This window comes from Sinocyclocheilus rhinocerous, unplaced genomic scaffold (genome assembly GCF_001515625.1).
Source record: "Sinocyclocheilus rhinocerous isolate Xijiao unplaced genomic scaffold, SAMN03320098_v1.1 scaffold140, whole genome shotgun sequence".
Taxonomy (NCBI): Eukaryota; Metazoa; Chordata; class Actinopteri; order Cypriniformes; family Cyprinidae; genus Sinocyclocheilus; species Sinocyclocheilus rhinocerous.
Window position 1 is genome coordinate 965873 of NW_015642053.1, and position 14027 is coordinate 979899.

Below are 14027 nucleotides of genomic sequence, written 5' to 3' on the forward strand. Positions count from 1 at the left end.
TCAGTGTCCGAGTCATGAAGAGTACATTTACATGTACAGTTCATGTACAAGTCACATGCTAAGATTAAATGTTGAGGTCCAGCGAGTGCACTTACACAACTGCAGACGTAGAACCAGCGCAAGTCTGTTGCCAGGTACGAGTATAAAAATATGTTGTCGCACAGGCAATACTCAAATGTATAATGTATTTCTGCATCTTACAATTACCAAAATGACCCTACACTAGTTACACATTGTGCACATTCAGTAGCAAATTCTGGTAGTAATTTGCTTTATTTTACCTACTTGTTGGATGAAAACCAATGTTTTTTTCTGTCAGCTTTCATAGATATTTACTGTAATATGGCCTGAGGCAACAGAGGTTCAGCAATGATTTATTTAAATGACTAAGCTGCATAAACTATATTTGTACCATCAGATATTACAAATACAGGAGCATGGCAAAAAAAAACAACATCTATATTTACAATCTCCCAGTGATTCAGGTAATGGACAAGCAGCATGATTAGCATGACGTTAAGTACCACTGTGAAGTAGCAGACATGATCATACTCAACTAAGCAACAGTAAACACTGTCAGGCTAAAAACACTGCAACACACAGGTAAACACAGGTTTACACTAGAGTTGGTAAATAGTGTGTTTGTATGCTGCAGTGTGTTGCCATATGGCTCAGTTTGGTGGGGTAAGGCTAAATGGGTTCAGAAATCATATTTAGATAGAAATTTCTGCACTATGTGCCTTTAGTTTGGTATCCAAGGGGAATACTAATGTACATACACATACACACACAAAAATGATGTAATGTTATCCTATACTACTGCAGCCTGAAATCATAAGTGACACTCAATCTGCCTGCCCTCCGGTTGGCCTCATTTTAAACCGTGCTGAATATGAATGTAGGATACGACTGAAATGCGCCATAATTTCTGTGCATTGATTCCTCAGGGAAAAAAAGAGAGAAACGACTGCATTACATTGGTCACGGTATTAATATTGGCATCAGTTATGCAGGGGATCTGGAACAGACCTGCATTTCTCTCTAGTAATCAGGGAGGAAACTGAAACAACAGTGTTTCTTATATAAAACGAAACATGCAATGTTTTAACAATTGTGAAAATGTTTGCCTCCTCTAAAGCTCAATTTATCTTAATCAAAAATATGGGAAATTACCATGTACAATTAAATATCTAATACTGGCCAATATATATTCAATATCTCTATAACATTATCCATAAAATAGGTCAATAACCGATATGGTACCACTATTCACGCCTTTGAAAGATTGTCCTCGGCTTGGTGTAGTGAGTTTTGCAGTGTTCTGCTCATGCCATCTCTAAAACCAGACTCTCTGCAGCATGACGCACAGCAGGGACCATGAGCCCCACATGTAAAATTCATCCACGGTTCATACTGAGCCGCTAAGTGGAATGAACACATACACACAGCTATAAATAATTGACAAAAGCTATTACAGAAAAAAATTACATTCATAGAAATCTGACATTTAAGAAATCTCATGAGAGAATTGCCACATGTAGGGAACCATGGGAAGGGTTTACACATACACAGTGTTTTCTCAGGGGTAAATCTAAGCTTTCACAACTAGTAAACTGCTCAAAAAAATAAATAAATAAGTAAATAAATAAAAAAATCCTGGGGATTGTCTGGGGTATATGAGCTGAGGCCAGAGACGTATTAACTGACAGTTCCAAATATCTTTTTTTTTTTTTTCCTGAAGCCCCGTGCCACCCAGAGCTGTGAGGCACAAGCTAAACTAACAATCAGAATGTGATTTCCATCTGTTTTCTAAATGCACTTCCCATATCAGAGCCGCACACTGCATCAAACTTTTGACCTTTGATCATAAGTCAAGAAAACAAGTGCATCTGAGCCTCTGTTTCTGCTTGGCACTGAATCTGTCGAGGTCTATGGAAGGCCAAGATTTAAGACATAAAACAGCGTATACAGAACAGGCAGTAGAATTCCAATGAAATTCAAAGAAATGCCTATAACTGCTGAAAATAAATATTGCCTTTTTAGCATACATATAATTTAATCTAGCGTTATACTATATTTTATATAATTAAAAACAATATCACTTAATTACCAGGTGAAAGAACACCAGAATATTTTTCCTAATTGTAATTTTCCAGACTGCTTTATTTGAACAACATGAAGCAGCTTCATTTCTTTGAATTACAGTTCAATAAATTCATTTTCCTGTCATTCCATTTTAAATTTCTCAACTCAAACTCAACTTCCTGTTAAGCACAATTTAATTCAAATTTACACTAATGGACTCAAAGGAAGCAAATTCTTAAATTATGGATTTTGGCCAACCTTGATACAGAATAACAAATCAATCATCTCTGTTGTTTGGTTCACTCTGATCCTCCTACAGTTTTTGTTAGACCCCGGAACAGTTAGTTTAAGTAATTCATTTAAACAACCCACTCACGTTCCTTCTCTGTTTTCTTTTATACACACCTGTGGAGTGCGTTTAACAAGCAAGCAGAGCCCACTGCGTTTTATGCAACAGCACGTTCCTACGCCACTATGAGGAGCACACCTACTGCTAATGGCATGAACTGACCCCAGGTCAGCACACAGCACAACACACCCACTTCCCCATGACCTCACTCCTGGTGACGACAGTAGTGAGTGGCGTACATTCAAAACAAACAGCGGCCCCGACAAATCAGCCCCCGTACAATGAGGCCTCGATGAACAAAACACAAAGACACTACACAATGAAACCCACACAAAACAATATTAGTACAATATTGTATGAAAGGACTTCAGCCAAACAGAGTGGGATTTTCTTTAGCACCTAAAGAGCCAAACAGACTAAAACTGGAATAATTTTTTCTGTGTTCAGTGCAATGCAGGTGCATGAAAAGAGCAACATCATATCAGATTATAAAAATACACCTTTATCCAGAAATAAGATAATAAAAACATTAATAAACCCTGTAGATCCATAATGTGTGAAACATTCTTGTAAAGATTTTAATAGACTCTGAAAAAAGCTTGTGAATAACCATGTTGTCTGCAAATGTTTTTTAATTAGTCTTTTGACTGTCAAATAATTTTTTGTTATAAATCATACTGCAATTATAGCAAAGCAAAAATATGTTGTACATTTTGTGTGAATAGCCATCAGCACTGTAGCCAATGATAAAGTTTTAACATTCATGCTCATGTTTAATTTTCTCATTCTCTCTCTCAAGTGTGTTCAAAGGTGTATGTTCAAACAGTGAAGCGAGAAACAGGGATTTATAGAGATTATTTATAGAAACACGGATTTAGGAATTCCCACAATATTTCATCCCAGCATGAAGTCTCAGTTGGATGTTACGAACTGCACAAACATCACAAACAAATTCAATGCTCAAGTTCTGGAGCATCCCAATCTACTGCCAAACTCAGAATGCACAGACATAACATTTTCAAGACTTGAATTGATTTATACTTATCTTCTGTACACTGAGAGAACTCTTAAAGAAAGAGTTCATCCAAAAATAAATTCTCTCATCATTTACTTTAGAGAGATAAGATGTTTGGATCTTTGGGAAAAAGCAAACAATTACAGGTGCATCTCAATAAATTAGAATGTTGTGGAAAAGTTCATTTATTTCAGTAATTCAACTCAAATCGTGAAACTCGTGTATTAAATAAATTCAATGCACACAGACTGAAGTAGTTTAAGTCTTTGGTTCTTTTAATTGTGATGATTTTGGCTCACATTCAAACCATCCCCATTTGTGTTACACAAAAGGTGGTCGTAAGTGTTTGGAAAGATATGAGGGTTGAATAAATGGTGACAGAATTTTCATTTTTGGCATAACTTGTCCACCAAAAAGTTTTGTTTGTTGAAATTTGAAGAGCAGCACTGACTCACCTGCATCTCCTTGTCTCCATATTTGGAGGGGTTCTTGCTGCCTTGACTCTTCCTGCGCAGTTTCTTCAGCTCAGCCTGGCACTTCTCCAGACTCTCTCCTTTATTTTTGTGTTCCATCTGGTATTTCTTCAGAGCTGCCTGCCATATGAAATAACACCGCTCTCATCACAATCAACCCTAACAATATCCAAACGGACAAGACGAGCAACTTAATGTTTGTATTTCAAAAATTTTGATCAAGCATCTATTCCAGAAAGACCTCAAGTGGATAAATGCCAATGAGATTGGGCTCTCTCGTAGTATGCTTTATTTATTTATTCTCAACATATCCTGAGATTTAAAGCTTAGAATAAATGTTCAGTCGACTGTTTCTTAACAATGTTTAACTGACCTGAACCCAGAATTTAAAAGACATGAAGGTCATCACATGTTCTTCTTTACTAATGGGAACTTCCCAATCAGGTCTTTCATTGTGCTTCCCAGAACCCCCTGCTTCACAGATTCATTGTGTTTCAGACCATGCATCTTTGTTTTCACTAGCCTTCACTGCCAAAGCCTTCTGCTACATTTGACTGAGCCTGATGTGCCATCCTTACTATGTGTGGAACAGAAAGCATGGGAGCGTAGTTAATTTCCGTCAATTCTGCAAATGAGTGACTGAATAAATGTGGATTTGATTTCTTGCCAAGAAGCTGAGGGTCAATCTAATGCATTTACAAACAAGCCTGTTAGAGACCCCGGGAAGAAGACTTCTTAATCTTTGAAGCTGAAAGTCTCATTTCAGATGCACAGCTGATCTTTCATGCATGTAAAAAGATTTCTCTCAAGTAAAAAGGAAAAAAAACACTTCCCCTCATGCAGGCGAGAAGAGCCTTTTAGAAGACGTTGGTGTAATGCCGCTAATACTCTAGCTGTCATTACATGCAGTAAACTCAATTATTGCTTTTAAAAGACATATTATCTGGAGGTGGATAAGGCCAATTCAGTAAAATTAGGAATCAATCTAGTTGTTATAGGACGTGACTGTATGTGTTTTAAAACAATTAAATAAAGAAAAAGAACAGAAACAGTGCTTAGTTAGGTAATAGAAAAATTCTGAAATGGGAAAAAGTTAACATGCTGTGCCTCCATGTGAGGGAGAAAGATTTCCTCTTGCTGATTTCACAACTGGTTCAACTTGGTTTGCATTGACCAACAGTCTCCAGTTCTGTGAGCAGTTCATTGTGGAATGATTTCAGCTGGAAATTACAGTAGACAAATATAGTTTATATTATATACACAAAGCAATTTTCCTCTCATATGACAAGAGAATTCTGCATCTGGTTACACCAAACACAACTAATCCATAATGTACTCGCTAACAGACGTTTACTCCAGTTTCTGCCCTGTTATCATTATCAGAAGGCCTCAGATACAGTTTGTTTAACATCTGCAGCTGTGTCACACAGCACAGGAAAGTCTGTGCTTTGTCTGAGGTGCTGTGTTTACGCATGTGACCGTGGTCTATTGTCCTTGATGTATATACGGAAGCGTCTGAGTCGATGTGACATTTTGAGACACCGCTCCCTTCCACTTCCTTACCCTGGAGGCTAATGGAGCCTCTTAGATACAGCCTGATTGATTCAGTCATGTTGTGAGAAAATGTAATGAGAAAATGTGAGCCTATGAGGCAATACGATCTTCATCAAGTTAATGATACTCACCATGTCCTCTAGCTGCATCTGGATCTGTCTGTGAACCTCCGCCATCTGAAAAAGCACATCCCCTTGAGAGAGATAGAAAGAGGAAATAGATTAAATTGTCACTGTAATGCTTTTGCACCTGATATCAGGACACCATGCAGTCTGACAAGGGTGCAGGGAAGAGAAGAAAGGAGGTAGAGAGAAAAATGAAAACAAATGATGAACAAGATGGGCCGACAGTCAAGCTAAAGGTGCAAGAAAGTATCTGATGAACACAATAAATTAAATAAAAACACCACAAAATATCAAACTATATTGGTTAATAAAAAATAAAAATAAAAGATCACACAGAAAAAAATATTACTGAAATATTCTTCCATGAAGATGCATACCAAACAAAATAAAACAAAAATATTCATGGGAAACAGTGAAAGCATATTGCAAGTGCATGTTCAATCAACATGAGAAAAAAATCAGAAAAGATGTCAAAAACAAAATGTTGTTAGCACACAATGTTCTCATATCAACATCATTCTGTGGTACAAGAGAGAAAAAAGACAAATAAAGAGTGAATCATGCAGCCATTTCAGGCGTGTGTGTTGTGTCAGGGTACCTACATGCTGCCTCTTCTGATTAGGCAATGCATTGTGAAAAAAAGGAACAAAAGACCTAGTTTGAGCAGGAGCAAAAGTACAGAAGACCTTAAGACAGTGTGAAAGAGAGAAAGAGTGAAAAGCTACCCAGGGTGAATGAGTCAAATCTCAAACACCAAATGCATAAATAACACAGGGCAGAGAGCTGCAGTAGTCTCATGAACACAATATCAAATCAGTGTTTCCTACACCGCTATTTGCTGCTGAATCCATAATGCCACAGTAAAAGTATGAGCCACACAGCGCTGTGATTTACAGTGATTTTATAACACCCACGTTTAATAAATAAATAATAATTATTTATTTATATGAATAATATAAATAATACTAATAAAGTAAATAAGAATTTAAATATTACATTTTTATAATTAGAATTTTTATCATTTAAAGTACTATTACACTGACGGGAGTAAAGGCTGTTTTACATATATTATTACTATTACTTTTTAATATTACTATTTGATTAAATAGTACCTTGCTATTTTACCACGGGTATGAATGCAGCTGATCCAATCAAAATTTAGAGCCTGAAATATCATTTTATAACTTTTGAGTTGATAATATTTTGAGTTGCGAGCTTGCAATCTGAATTGTCTTTGCTGACTCCACGCAAAAACAAGCATGCATTATAATTGTAGTTGAAATTAGGGTTGGGCCGACAGATGATGCCATCGTCCATCGCCGATGGCTGATAGACACCCCCCCCCCATTCACCCCGCATCCCAAATACCGTGTTTGGAAAGAAAATGACGTGTAGGCGGAACCCCTAAAGGGAATAAATACGAGATGGGAGGAAAATATATATTTCATGTTTAACTGTAGACATCGTCCGATGCCAATTTTGTAGACATCGCCCAACCCTAGTTGAAATCACATATTAATGACTCTTACAAGGCCATTTTTTAAAATCATTTTATTTTATAAAAGTAGTTTTCTTCAATTTCATCTTATCAGCCACAGTGGGTTCAAGTACAAACATCTTGCTGCTGAAATATTACTTATCTGTAAGTTTTCCTAGTGCACAAATCAAGTGCAAGGGTCATCGGAGTACGTACTTGTACGTGCTTGTAGAGAACATTGTAAAGTCATATTAAGTTATCAAAGCTGCCCTTAAAACAAAACTTCCATTCATTTAATTAGTAAGTCAATGCACATTTCCACAGGGACAGAAATGATTACAGAGTGCTGAGACACCTTCCTTCCATCCATCCATCAAACTCTTGTCTAACTCTGCATTAACCAGGTTTAAACTGGCTTAATAAAATAATGAAATAAAATAACAAAACACACACACACAGTATGTAACACAGAGGGCAGCATCAGCCGCAGACACTTTGAAAAGACAAGGCACTTACACAACTTTTCTGCTGTAAAAGAACAATGACAGACGTACATGTACTCGCATGACATCCAATGGGCATGACGTCTCTCTACCTCCTGAACTGGTAATAAACGCAAGGCATTCTTCATGTACAGGGGTGATTAAGTCAAGGCAATGTGAATGATACCTCAAATTGTGCAGCCTGTTATTTTCTATATCACTAGATATTAAGTACCTTCAATACACACTCATTCATATTTGAAATCCATGCACGTCCCTCATAAATCTGAGCTACTGAGCCACACTGTGCGTTTCATAAAGCGTGACCCTGCCTGTCTTTGAATCCGTCATGCCTGACCCAGGACAACTGCACCAGCCTGCAGTACATATCTAATCAAGCCATCCTCTTAAGCCCTGCCTTCTGAGAAATAGAGAGACAGTCCGTTTTATACAGTCGTTTCAGTTCAAGGTCGGCAGAGGCCATCCAACCAGTAACGTCCATCGAAAAAGAGATTAATAAGGGTGGATATACTCACACACATTACATCTTGATGTACCCAAATTCAGTAATTTTCATAACAGCAAGCAGAAAAGAGTTTAGCAGGAAAGAGGGAACAGGCATGAACATGACATTTCTGAGATACCAAACAAGAATACCCACTGTTGTCCAATAGGAAATCATTATTCAGGAAGAACTTTATTAGATATGATAGTAATGCACATAATATCAGTTGTGCAAGAGATGTTGTGATTAACAATGTAAAAAAAACGGGAGGAAAAAAATACAGAGCTCTGTAGTTGAATCTCACATTTTCAGACCTTTAGCTGAATATTCAAAGTAAATTGTATTGGTTTCTCTAAGTTATTTTTCATTTAAGTATCTCAGATGCTTCCCCTAAAATTCCTTACAAGAAATAAACGAGGCAATTGTCTACAGTAAAGGCCTGTTAACATCAAAAACGGTTACTGTAATGATAACTATGGTGTTCACATCAATGCAAAATAATGTTCTGTTTATTGTAAGTGCACACTGCAGTTATGTCATCTGTCACTTTAAATGCTTGAGCTCTCTAAAGCATTTTGGATTCTGATTGACTAGTTATCATTATAGTTCTTGTCCTTGGTGTAAACTTGACTTAAGTATGGTTGCAAAAGGGTTGGAAAATATGCCTTTCCGTTAATTTCTGGAAACTTTCCAAAATTTCCCAAAAATCCTGGAAAGTATCAAAAATTTCTGGAAAATGTATGCCACTTTGCAACCCTAACCTTAAGAGTATAGAGATATAGGCTAAAATGAATGTGGATATATGATTTGGCCTTTGAGAAATGTTCATATTGAGTTAATCTCTAACTGCCAAGTCTGCAGTCACATCTGAGCTCAGTTTCATTGACAGCTCTTCTGAAAGTCTATGCACATGTGAGAAACACCTGAGATGTTAAATATCATCTGTGATATTTCTTTCCTATGGGCATCCATCAGGTCTACATAAAAGTGTGTATGTAACACAGAGACCCCTTCTGCTGCTGTCCATGCCCTGGCCTCACCCTGCTGTCCCCGTCCAGATCTCGTCTGTAGGTCGACACACTCTCATTTCCTGTCTAAGTCAGCACAATGGTCTGACAGCACTCCCCGTCCTCATCCAGCATTACAGTGGTAGAATTTGTAAGACACTGTAGAGTCTCACTGGGTCAACCTAAACTTTCCAGGGTAAGATGAGTCCCATAATGCGCTCTCATCAAAGCGAGAAAGCACTAGAAAACCTACTTTCTGGAAGGAAAGATTTTTCCATTTTTTGTCTCTTTTCTGTCTCTTATTAAACTAGCTCAACTCTCCCCCCTCCATCTCTTGTTCTTCTCAAATTATTTCCCTCTTTCTGTGACCTTGGTAGAAGTAATAAACATCAATACTGAGGGAATTATACAGCACACAGATGGATGTGATAAACTTAAGCACATTTGGACCGAAGTCTCCTCCAATGAATTCTCTGATGCGCTTTGCTGCAGAACTTTTATCATTAAATATGACATAAACCTACAGTTCATATCTCTTTCTTTCCACCAAGCTCACAGATGGCTGTATATCCATAGGTAGAACAAACAAAACAGTCAAAATGATCCATATGCTTCAATATAATCATCCAGTCGTATCTGAAATGGTAAAACTCAGTGAACCAAGACGAAATGCTGTGATGCCTCATTGAGCTCGAAACCCCAAAGCCTAAATAATTCTTTTGTGGTCATTACTTTGTGGCAGAAGACTGTATACATAACTATTAGAGAGCAGCTGATGAGGTCATAATGGCGATTGATTACTGCAGCAGAACAGATTCAGGGAGGGGGGTTGTGGGTTGGATGTGCTGGGCAGCCAAATTAATTTGACGATCAAATATAGAAGTAACACTGTTATCATTGTCCATGACTATTGAACTTCACTGGGACCTACAGGTGGCAAAATAATGAATCCTACTAATGTGAAGTCATTGCTCATGAATATTAATTATGAAGCATTTATCTCTGTTACAAAACCAAGTGAGCAAGTAAAATGGAACCTCATAAGTAACTAATTTATAGCATTTTATGTAGGCAACAACTGTGTGCACAGGGGACAACTAATTCCATTTCATATTGGCATTAGCATGTTGCAAAGCTAACAGCATGATAGTCTAATGAGCATAAACACAATGCATTCTGGAATTGTCATCTCTGCAAAGAATGCATGTAGTGCTGCCTTTGATTCTGGCCAAAAAAGATGTATTTTAGACCTCTTGAAGCCTCTTGATACCTCTTGTTACCTGTTGCCAGCGTATACGATGGCTTAAAACTGTCTAGGTTTGGGAAGCCTTACACAAATGGATGTACCAAAACACATAAATACATTAATATTCATGAGCAAAGCCATCTCTAAAGCACGACTCAATAATTTGCCTATCTGTGAGAGTATGAAATGCTTTTACAAGAATGTCCTCCAAAAGCTGATCTGATGTAAGTCACAGTCGTGCATCCATTTCCAAGCGACTCTTCTGTTTGCAATGGCATTTGTAGCAGCGATTATCAGCTCTGTGATTTATTCCTCAGAGGTGTTTGAGCCATTTGCCATTTTTGTATGTGTGCTTTGTTTATGTGTGGAGCGAGAGATACCCAGAGGGTGAGACAATGGCTTTCAGTGTGGTGAGGAAACACTCAAACCATGTTATGACACTACAAATCCCACCTACTTGGAGTGAAAATGAAACTTTGTCTGTGCCAACCTGCTGCTGCGCTCCCAACATCAGGATGGAGTCAATCACATAATAAAGTGCTATTCCTACGCTTCCTGTGGTGAGCTGGAATTGAAGGCTTGAGAACGGAGAGAGAGAGTGACAGCCGAGAAGAGTATTTCCACTGTTTATAAATGTCTTGTTGAATGTTTATTTGGTTTTATTTGTATTTCCCTGTGGTGTGACAAAATGTTAGCCTATACATTATAGTTTTAAAGCTCTTTTTTAAAATCTTGGCTTACATAAATTTATACATATGCCATGTCATGCCATAGCATCATTAAACTAGCATCTAACAATGGACAAAAGTTTTTTGTGAAATTTTTTTTTTTTTTTTTTCTCTAACCCATGGTTCTCTAACCATAAAGGCTGCTGTGTAATTTGCCCCCTGACTAAGCATTTAAAGAATTTAGGGGAAGCATTTAAATAATCCTGTGAATGCACTTAAAGAATGCAGAATCGAATCGTTAATCGAATCGAATTTAATTGTGAATCGAATCGAATCGAATCATTCTTCATTTGCAAAAATCGTTCTTGAATCGAATCAAAAACCTATGAATCGTGAATTGAATCGATTCGCTGTCTACCCAAAGATTCACAGCCCTAGTCAGAACACATCAACCCTAACTACTGATTTTGAATTCATTTTTTCAGTCATTTTTTATCGATTTAATGCATCCTGTTTTTATTGTTTCTATGGCTAAAAAAATTATCGTTATTCAGCATGGCCTGAAAAGGCTAATAGTTTTGCATACAATGTCCCATTTATCGTCACTGTAAATTAATTTAATGAGGGGTTTAGCCTTCGGGCTATTCTCCAAACATAAAAAAACACATGCATTGTGATGTGCCACACAGTAGCAAAGAAGCTAAGCATATAAATTCTAAATGTTTGTACTGGAAATCTGATCTGAGGCATATTTTGAGGGATTTATTTGAATAGCTTATCAAAAACGAGACCGGATGTGTTGCTGGAGCATTTCAGTTTGCACCAAGATTTGCCAGCATTAATTATTCAGACACCCCAGAGTTATTTTGTGACTACAGCGAGAGCAAGATGCTTGCAGATGCAATTAATCGTGTTTAGTCAGAGAACACAGTTGCCTTTCTGCAAATATTTGTGCTTGAGCGAGAATATCCAGGATTTAGACTAATTATCAGCATAAATGGTTGTAATTTGATGGAAAACTCCCAAAGCTAAAACTACAAATGTGAGAAGACGAGGACCTACTGGTATCACACATCCATGACGACTGATACCCATATTTGGGCAGGGGGAACAGGAAGCTGTTTAGTATTCCACACACTCATGCAGCATTGAAGAGGCAGACGAGGGAAGCTGTTTTTGTAAACACTGACATCACCAAGGAGGCATTCTGGGACTCTAAATCCACAGCACGGGCCGCATTCACATTACTCTTGCTCTCTCATTCTCTCTCTAGCGGAACTTCTCCTGTTAAGGCAAGTGTTTCATCTATTTTTAGCTCACGGCTCCCTCTCTCTCCTCGGGCCGGCTGCGTTCCTGCATCAGTGCGTGGGCTGACTGCAGGCGGTGGGTGATGCGATACGCACAAGTGCTGCATTGAAGAATCACCGCGCATCTCTTCACAGCAAGAGACTGCAAGTTATTCAGAGTTGAGGATGCGATGAAGAGGATGATAACGGAAATTAATTAAATTTGTATTACTTCCGCTCATTCGATTTTATAACTGGTCACGTCCTGAGATTTGACATCATTAGAGGTGCTAATTTAGTCCTGTTTACACTTGGTATTAATATTCATCTCAGGTGATTCAAAGTGTTCAGAAGAATTACAGTTGACACCGGGTTGTAACCATTTAACCAGTCAGTTGACATCATTTTGTAAATCAACTAGTCAGTGGGTTCCTTGAATGACAAGTTGACTTATTCTTAAAAGGATATATCACCCCAAAATGAAAATTCAAACATAATTTACTCAACCTTTAAGTGAAACAAAAAGATACAAAAATTGTGAATTTGCACTTTCATTCAGTTCGTCTGCTTTTTTATGCATTAGTCTCAGTAGGCAAATTGCACATAAAATTTTGACTGAATGTTTTGTTCCTATTGGTATGAACAGGCCTTCAGTGGGGTCCAATGTTGTTTAGATACCAGCGTTTTTCAAAATATCATCTATATGTGTTCTGCAGAAGAAGGAAATACTGTACATATATGACATAAGGGCAAGAAAATGGCAGATTTTTTTCATTTTTGGGTGAACTATCCCTTTAAGAAAATTCTGTATATTGGGCTGGGCAGTATCTTAGGCCATGTCCACACGTACACGGGTATTTTTATAAACTGAGTTTTTCCTTCTTCCGTTTAAAAAAAAAATCTCAGTCCACATGAAAACGCAAAAGCATGCTATGAAGCACTGTCAAGAGCATGCCAAACCAACAGGTGGCGATATAATCTCAACCGTAAAGCCATGTTGGCCAATCAGAAGCCTGAAAAAGTTTCCAGTAGGCGGAGATAACAGCGCATGCTCCGACGTGACAAGCCAAAATCTCCGGTTTCTCTGTCTACACGATAACACTGCAACTGGAGTTTTTGAAAATCTTCACCCTGGCAGGAGATTTCAAAAACGTTTGGTTTCAGTGACCTGGTGCTGCGTTTGCATGTAGACAAACGGCCAAACCGCATAGAAAAAGCTGCGGTTTTGAAAATACCTGCGTTTGTGTGGACAGGGCCTTAAACTGCATCTTAAACTATCAAAAAACAGTGTGTGTGATGTGATGCAACTTGTTATGCGATGCAACGACAAGATTAAAAAATATATTTTAAAAAAAATGTGAAAATATAAAAACTAAATATTAAAATAAATACATATAATATTATATAGTAATAAAATACAAATACAAATAAAAGAAACAGGCCTATTCCACATGCATAAGTCAACTGCACTAATAAACTAGGTTGTTGGACAACAAATCAACATCCATAAGCAATAATATAGCACAGGGACACAACAAGTGCACACACACCTCAGGCATGTGAACTGTGCTAGCCATTAAGCTTCAGATCTTACATTATTAACGCACATGTGGCCGCTTTTGTGCAACATCCTTTAAAACCCTTCAGTCCATCTTAGAGACATGCTAACAAGTCAAAGAAGACAGGAACATCTTCACGTGGGGCTGACTGTGACAGGCAAAAGTGTTTGACTGAGATTGTGTGACTGATTTTAAA

At 37.7% G+C, this 14027-nt stretch overlaps 1 protein-coding gene across 1 annotated transcript in view; it reads right to left on the bottom strand.

The window, feature by feature from the left end:
• Nucleotides 1-14027, bottom strand: part of LOC107755398 (brain-specific angiogenesis inhibitor 1-associated protein 2-like) — a 49220-nt gene that overhangs the window by 16382 nt on the left and 18811 nt on the right. Inside the window, exons 4-7 of the mRNA XM_016572180.1 lie at nt 6204-6215; nt 5608-5669; nt 5101-5142; nt 3905-4042 (exon numbers count right to left, since the gene is read on the bottom strand). Of these exons, the coding sequence (XP_016427666.1) occupies nt 3905-4042; nt 5101-5142; nt 5608-5669; nt 6204-6215 (254 nt within the window). The remainder of the gene's footprint in view (nt 1-3904; nt 4043-5100; nt 5143-5607; nt 5670-6203; nt 6216-14027) is intronic.